The following is an 8521-nucleotide window of genomic DNA, read 5'->3' as shown; positions in this document are numbered from 1 at the left end:
GTCACATCACAATGTTTACCAACAAAACAAGATGGCATCGATAACGCCAAAAAAAGATTACTTCTGTGGCTTGTTTTGTTGTTTTAAAACAAACACGAGCAGGTCAATCAGATTAGACGGTAAAAATGTACTTCTGAAAGAATTCAGAGTAAACAAACAGAAAAAAAACGTCAAATTGATGGTCACACGTGCGTTGTTTACATCGAGCGTAGTAATATGAACTGGTACGGGCAGAATTATATCGTTTTACCCATTTTACGCCTCCGCGTACTATTTTCTGTACCTATTTACGCTAAATATGGAATATTTTTTTATCAAGATACAATTCAAACACCTTTATTTATTTTTCTAATACTAAAAAAAAATGTTTCAGAATTTAATTTGTCGAAAGAAAAAAGTTAATATTTTGTAGTCATTAAGTCGCATCGATGTCATCCTTATCAGTGATTGTAGCGGCCAAGCGAATATTCACTGCGGATCAGTGTGACACCGATTGGCAACACGTGTTACCCACAATCCCCTGTCTTCGACCGGTTTCAGAGAAGGAGTCAGCAATTTAATATAAAAAGAATAATTTCGTAATAAGTAAAGCTTGTCATAACTTAAAACATTTGAATAGATTACAGTTTTCGGTCAGGGAATATGTTTAGACGAAAACTTCTTGCATTAGAATATCCTAGACCAGAAGAATTCAATATTGAAGATGGAATGGAGTTCAGAAACCTGGTGGTATGGTTGGAAGACCAGAAAATCCGACACTTTAAAATAGAAGAACGGGCTGGTCTAAGAGGCATTAATGAACCAACATGGGATAATCATCTGAAACAGTATTTAACTGAACTGAATTGTCCATTTACTTATGAAGAAAGTATGAAGTCGTCTGTTATCGATTGGTTGCTAGGCTACGCGGTTAGACTTGATTATGGGGACAATGTTGACAAATATAAAGCAATTACACCAGCGGTTGTTCAACAATCAAATGGAAGCAAAGCTCTAATTTCTGATAATCCTATGGATCGGTTAGATTTCAATGATCCAGATTTCAAAGCAGGAGTTACATCCCTTTCTATGTTGTTAAAAATCCCACCTCATTCTGATCACCTTGTGATGTTAAAAGCAATTGGGTTATTAATTCAAGACCGAATGTCCAGCTTACAGAACAAAAGTAGTGGAAGTACAAAGGACGAATATATTCCAATTGCTGAAACTGTGTTAGGTTTTGAAACCAAAGACTATATAATCAACGAAGCGGCCAAAATTATACGATTGTTACATATTAAAGAACTGAGAGATCTACAGAATAATATCAATTCTGCCATTGTTAGTGTTCAGGCAATAACGGCTGACCCTAGGACTGACCAGAAACTGGGTAAAGTTGGCCGTGGATGAAGAAATTAAGTCCCTTTAATAAATTAAGTCCCTTTAATAAATTTATAGTGCTATTTCTTTGAACTTGTATACCATTTGAGGTATTAGAGCTGCATATGCACTGTTAAACAAAGGGAAGATAACTGCTTATTTAAATATCACGTAGGGCCTAATCCTACTCATAATATACTTGATGAAATTAATGTCAATAATTTAATGTACAGTAAACTTTGCATAAGTCGGATCTTAGTTCAACTCTGATAAAATTGATTGGACCCTTTGATCCTGCACGTAAGTCGGATTTCCGAAGTCAGATCTTTGCTCAGCTCGGATCAAAATGTTCAGTCCATTTGATGTAATTCTGACTTTTCCTTCGCCCAAGTTGGATCGGTAGTATGTTCAGAATTTGACCAGGTCAGTTTCGTCCCGATGGTCTAAAATGCAGTTAGGTACAATGTATTCCATGCACAGAGCCCCAAAATACTTTTCTCTATCATTTTGACTCAAATCGGCCGAATTTGATGCGATTCAATAATAGAATTTTCCTGGAAAATTTGAAACTCACTGTCTGCTGTACGAGACACTTTACTGGAAAAATTAGGACATTTTTCAAAGTTGGCAACAAAACAGAAGTTATCTACATCCACCAAAACGAAGTTATCTACTCGCACCAAAACGCAAGTTATCTACTCGCACATAAGAATAAAAGCTTGAAATCCGGCTCTTGCAGTTTATTTCTAATCGAGCTAAGATTGAATTTCGGTCTTCGCCTAACCCGAATCTTTGTTTAACTCGGATAAAATTGATCAGTCAAATTAGATCCGACTTATGCCAAGTTAACTGTACTTGAGGGTGCTCAGCTAGATAAATTTATATACTTTATATCGTTCAAAGCCTACATGTATGTATGTTCACCAAGCAAGACTTGACCAAAGAATTATACGGTAGTCCTACTCACAAGCGAGCCCTTGCTTATTCAATTATCGATCATTGCACAACAATAAAACCTTGCAACAAAAAGAAATCTGTCCAGTAAAACACTTTTATCCCAAACCACTGTTGTGGTTTTTCAACGTCACATTGGTATAGTTTGTAATATGACATCATCTGACATCTAGCTCTCTTTAAATTTGAGGACCCAATTTATTGCAAAACTAATAGGAATAATATTATTTTTATACGGTACTGTTTTTGCTTGGGATTTCATTTTATGTCTTCGTAAAGTTGGACATCAATTAAAAAAAATGGTGTTTGACCTTAAGATAAAAAAAAGATATATAATAAATTGAGAAGAAAATGATTGCAATCAATTATTTTTATAATTTCGTTCTGCATAAAAGCCTGTTCAAAATTTGATTTTGGTCTATTTTCCATGAGGGAACTCTACCCTTGGTATTCTTCTTGTTCTTGTGTCTGACACATGACTTGGTACCCTTCTTATTCGTGGGATTGTGACTCTCTCACCCCGCCATGTCTTGATATTCTTCTTGTTCTTAAGGGTGACGCCCCCCCCCCCTTTTGTTAATAATCTTGTACTTGAAGGCAGCACAGCTTCTCCCCGCCTCTTGTTCTTTGGGGTGTCTCCCCACCCACCCTTATTAACCTTGTTCTTGGGGATGGCACTCTCCCTCAACCACTCTCTCCAAAAAAAAAAATACTCGATTGGTTCCTCGTTCATATATTACGGCCATACTTGTTTTGTTGGCTTTATTTTATTTATACTAACTTAATGGTAATATTAATATACAATAAGTGAATGAGCGGCCAGTTTGTTAAAATAAAAGATAAAAATGTATTCCTAATATTATTTTTTCTCTTCCTCCATTGATCTGATTTTAATATAGATCTAAATGTCTTTTGGTGGCCAGTAGATGGAGCCAGGGTGGCAGGAGGGCCTGGCTTCGTGGAGGTCCTGGCTTCGCTACTGGTGTTGGCTGAGAAAGTTCATCAGGACTTTCCTGCGTGTTTTTCCCTTGTCAGTGGTACAGGATCTGGCCACGAACAGCACCTAGTCGTTCAGATGGGACAAAAAATGTAAAAGAACCCAAACCCATGACAGGTCTGATTGTAATTAAACTGTCCAGAGACATTTTTTTGCTGGAAGTTTGAGCCCCACAGCATCCCAAAGAACAATGCTGGCATCAAGGCGATGTCAAGTTCTCTGTGTTGCCTGGAATTTGCCTAAGAGTAAGACAAGCCTGTAGTAATGTTATAAATATACATGTCAGTATCATTATATACTGTTTATTTTTACATTAGCCTGTATAGTAAATGTCTTATTGTTGTCAATAAAACCGTACTTCACATCTTGTAGTTTATAGTGATTCTCAACTAGTGTGCTCTGGTGTGCCGCGAGATCCTCCTATGGGGTGCCAAAAAAATAAAAAAAACAGTGATCCCAATTGAGTATTCTCTGGTGTCTACTGATAAGTTCTTAACTGTGTTTTTTTATTTATTTAAATGTTTTTATTTTGAAATATTTAAATATTTTTATAAACCCGTTCTTCACATCCTCTAGTTTATAGTGATTACTGGTGTGCCGCGAAATCCTCCTATGTGTACCAAACTTAAGAAAATGCACAAAAAAAACAGTGATCCCAATTGAGTATTCACTGGTGTCTACTGCTGTGTTTTTTTTTATTTAGTTTGAGTCATTCTATGAGTCTAGGACTAGTCTGTATCTACAGTTGTATGCCATCTATGACTCGCCATGTTTTTATTTTGAAAAATTCAAATATTTTCATAAAACCATTGTTCACATCTTGTAGTTTATAGTGATTCTCAACTAGTGTGCTCTGGTGTGCCGCGATATCCTCCTCTGTGTACCAAACTAAGAAAATGCAAAAAAAAAAACAGTGATCCCAATTGAGTATTCACTGGTGTCTACTGATAAGTTCATAGCTGTGTTATTTTTTATTTAGTTTGAGTCATTCTATGTGTCTATGACTAGTCTGTGTCTACAGTTGTATGCCGTCTATGACTTGCCATGTTTTTATTTTGAAAAATTCAAATATTTTCATAAACCCTTTCTTCACATCCTGTAGTTTATAGTGATTCTCAACTAGTGTGTTCTGGTGTGCCGCGAGATCCTCCTATGTGTACCAAACTTAAGAAAAATGCAAAAAAAACCTAGTGATCCCAATTGAGTATTCACTGGTGTCTACTGATAAGTTCATAGCTGTGGTTTTTTTTTTATTTAGTTTGAGTCATTCCATGTGTCTATGACTAGTCTCTTTCTACGGTTGTATGCCGTCTGACTTACTATGTTTTTATTTTGCAAAATTCAAATATTTTTCATATATATTTAGCCAGGTATGCCGCTATTTTTTTCATGTGTTCCAAGGTGTGCCGTTGGCCAAAAAGGTTGAAGACCACTGCTGTAGTTTATACCACTGTATTTTTAATATAAAAAATTGTCTTTATCGTATTTTTGTTTTAATTTTTACAGTAGCCTGTATATAGTTTGTTCTTTTGTTTTGTGCCTCCGTGGGTATGACGTTGGCTCGGTAACCTGCGGGTCCTGTGTTCAATCCCTGTGTTGGCCGAGAAAGTTCATCCAGTAGTGCAGGACCTGACAAGGACCGCTGTCTAGTCGTTAAAATTATACGCAAAACCGAGGTCCCGTGTACACATTGGCACATTAAAGATCCCTTGACAGTTGGAATTTTATATAAGAGTGGGCCGTAGCGCCGCTGCCCGGGCAAAATCTCCCTTATAGCACACTGTATGGCATATGCCCGTCTTCATTAGCCCAGTCGGAGCAGAACAGTAGGACGTTGTTAAACTCCATTTCACTTATCGGTTTTGTCTATGGCGCGGTCCTCCTATGATGCTGGCTTTCTATTGGCTATATTCGTGTCCTAGTTGTCAATTTTTTAATGAATAAACTTGCTTAATTGCAAATGTACTACATGTAAACCTGCTTCGACTTGGTCTACATCAGCCCCAATCTGATGGTTAGCACATGCGCGCTGTAACAGAAGGTGTGTCATTGAGTTAACGCGTGATTTCGATTCCTCGGTTGTACGTGACAAGGAATAGGGTCGCCTGTGCAATCTCTTGGGTTTTCACCGGATTCTCCTGTTTCCTCCCACTGCTAAAGACCCCTATGCGCTAGCGAATTATTGAAATAAAATTGAACCATGTGTTAGTCCCGAAATGACCTAGTTTGTGTCGAGTGGAGTTAAACCCCATTTCTCTCTTTCTCTAAACAAACAGCTTATTTCGATCACGAACAAACGGCCCATAAGAAGAAGTGAGCAACACGGGGTAAAAAATAGTTTGTGGTGCGAACCACTCAAACATGAAATAACGTTAAAAGTATTTTGGGGGCGCGGAGCCTTTGTTAAGGGATCCACGGTGGCTCAGTGAGTAAGATGTTGAGAAAGTTCATCACAATTTTCTGGTGGGGTTCCCCCTTGTCAGTGGTGCAGGAGGGAGGGTCTGGCAAGGTAAAATGCATAGTCTTTCGGATGGGATGGAAAACTGAGGTCCTGTGTACACATTGGTGTGGAATTTGAAACGAGAGTAGGTCGTAGTGCCGCTGTCCAGACAAAATTTGCTTGATAGCACACTGTATGGTGAACGCCCATCTTTATGAGACCTGACCCCGAGTCCACCAAGCATTCTCAGACTTAAGTTAACAATTTACTAAAAATGTATCTAAAATATAGCCTTTTATAAAACTTGTTTTAATGTATCAAAGTTTTGTGTTTCTGGATCAAAGATATTTTTCATAAACAGTGATTGAAAGTTGAGTAAATTCTTAACTTAAAGTAGCTAAGTCTCTAACTCAATATCATCAAAAATCTTCGACATTGAAAACATGAAATATTTGTCAATTCAAATCAACATTGGTCTTGTAATCTTACAGGGAAAAGATGGGCTTCTGATATCCAATATTCAAGACAAAATAAACATTTTACCATTGGTACACGAATCGTGTACCATAATGCGTTTCAGCGCCATTTGGAACAAGGGACTCAAAAAACGAGGCTAGACATACTCCACAAGTCATGTCGAATGGTGACGCTATATTCTTATCTGGAGAGCATGCGCAATAAATATCGTCGGTGTAGACTGGAATAACCAGACGCTAAAGATTGTCATTTAATTGAGACTTTGGCGCATTTCGCCGAACATAACTGATTAGAAATTACAGTAAAAACAGAAATGATTGAATGTAAATCAGTTTATATACATTCATATTACATTATTATATGCGTTGCGACCCATTTGTGTCAATTTCTAGGTACCAAATATTAGCGATTTAGCTCCTTTAAGTCTGAGAATGTTTTGTGAACTCGGGCCAGTCAGTGTAACATGTTAAACCCCATTTCATTTATTATTGGTCATGTTGGATGTAGTGACCATAATTCAATTAAAGATACATTATGGGAGATCAGACAAAGAGCTGGCAGTTCTCACTATAATAGTTATAAACTAGATAATGTAAAGATACATTATGGGAGATTAGATAAAGAGCTGGTAGTTTTTACTATAATAGTTAAAAACTAGATGATGTAAATGGATTATGCTGAAAATTTCAGTCAAACTGCTTCACGCTAACCTGAGAAAACCTTATTTTAAAATCTCTGTAGCCTTGATTGTCATTGTTACCGTTATCCCGATAATTAACAAAGTCTTGATTATCCATTTTTTGGTTTAATCATCAACAGACTTTGAACAGCAGATTAAATTCAAATCCAAAGAAAATTGGAAAGATAAGATGGAATCGAGTTAATTATGATCTAATTAATTGTCGAATTAATAGTTTATATAATATTTCAGGCCTAAAGAAAGACCTACACAATAGGCAGATTTACCTCTTGCATAATGTATGTTTAAGCAGCACATAATGTATGATTGGAGGGACCCTTAAAGAGAGAGATAGGATTTAACTTCCACTAGGTCATTTCCAGACTAACAAATGGTTCAATTTTATTTCAATAATTCGCTTGTGCATAGGGGTTTAGCAGTGTGCGGAAACCAGAGAAAACCCACGAGGTTGGACAGGCAACCTTACTCCTTGTTATGTACACGTACAACCGGGGAATCAAAACCACACCACTTGACTCAGTGACAGACCTTATGATCTAAAGATCATGCGTTAAACCATTCAGTCACTCAACCAACCCCTGGACCCTTAAAAGGCTATTACAGTCTCTGCCCCGTCTTCATTAGCCCAGGGGGGGTTGGATGGCTGAATGGTTAGCGTGTGCGCGCTGTATCATAAAGTCTGTCATTGAGTCGACTGGCGTGGTTTTGAATCCCTGGTTGTACGTGACAAGGAGTAGGGTCGCATGTCCAACCTTGTGGGTTTTCTCCGGGTCCTCCGGTTTCCTCCTACTGCTAAAGACCCCTACACGCAAGCGAATTATTGAAATAAAATTGAACCATTTGTTAGTCTGGAAATGACCTAGTTTGTGTCGAGTGGATGTTAAACCCCATTTCTCTCTCTCTCTCTCTCATGAGCCCAGTAGGAGCAGAACAGTAGGACATTAAACCCCATTTCATTTCATTTATAGTCTCTGCACATCACATGTATGTCTCTAGCTTAATGCACACTAAAATAAACAGTTTATTTAACATTTAATTAAGAAAACAAAATCAAATTATATATCACTGGTAGACAATTATCTGGCTTGGATTCAATCAGAACAAATATTATAGGTTGCACTGGTTGGTTTGGACTACATTGTATATGCTGTCTGCATTCGGAGGTCAGATCTAAATATTAAGGTCACCTCCAGATTTCATCAAAGTCCAGAGATGCAAAAGGGCTATTAAAGATACTTTCCCAGAAAAGTATTTATCGGGAGGTTATTTCCAATAAAAGCATGTCAAATTTGGTATATATGGAAAGTATACATAGACACCCAATCTTACTAGAAAAATACTGGATTACCGAAAAACGCCCATGGGGCAAGCACTAGGCAAAATTGTCAGGGTATCACTAACTGGCAACCCGACTGTTATCTGCCAGCTTATTGTGTGCCAGCTTAAGTGAGGGAGCGGTTATTATTTCTTGATCAAATGGTTAGGCGGTTTTGTGAACATTGAGGGGTGTCAACGTACAAAAGACTGCAATTAAACGGCAGAAAAAGAAGTTGACAAAAATAATTAAGAATTTACTTAGGCCTCAATATGTATG

General features: G+C 37.5%; 1 protein-coding gene across 1 annotated transcript; it reads left to right on the top strand.

Moving 5' to 3' along the window:
* Positions 1–510: 510 nt before the first annotated feature.
* LOC126818542 (RNA transcription, translation and transport factor protein-like) lies at positions 511–4795 on the top strand. The gene has a single exon (XM_050546007.2). The coding sequence runs from the start codon at positions 643–645 to the stop codon at positions 1387–1389; it is 747 nt and encodes a 248-aa protein (XP_050401964.2). The 5' UTR covers positions 511–642; the 3' UTR covers positions 1390–4795.
* The last annotated feature ends 3726 nt before the right edge of the window (positions 4796–8521 follow it).

Source organism: Patella vulgata, chromosome 4, assembly GCF_932274485.2.
Source record: "Patella vulgata chromosome 4, xgPatVulg1.2, whole genome shotgun sequence".
In the NCBI taxonomy this organism is placed as follows: Eukaryota; Metazoa; Mollusca; class Gastropoda; family Patellidae; genus Patella; species Patella vulgata.
Note: the sequence above shows the minus strand (reverse complement) of the source record. Positions and strands in the feature narration are given on the sequence as shown.

What these genes read in the sequence shown, in the direction of transcription:
- LOC126818542 (XM_050546007.2), top strand. Translation starts at nt 643, where the DNA reads ATGTTTAGACGAAAACTTCTTGCATTAGAATATCCTAGACCAGAAGAA.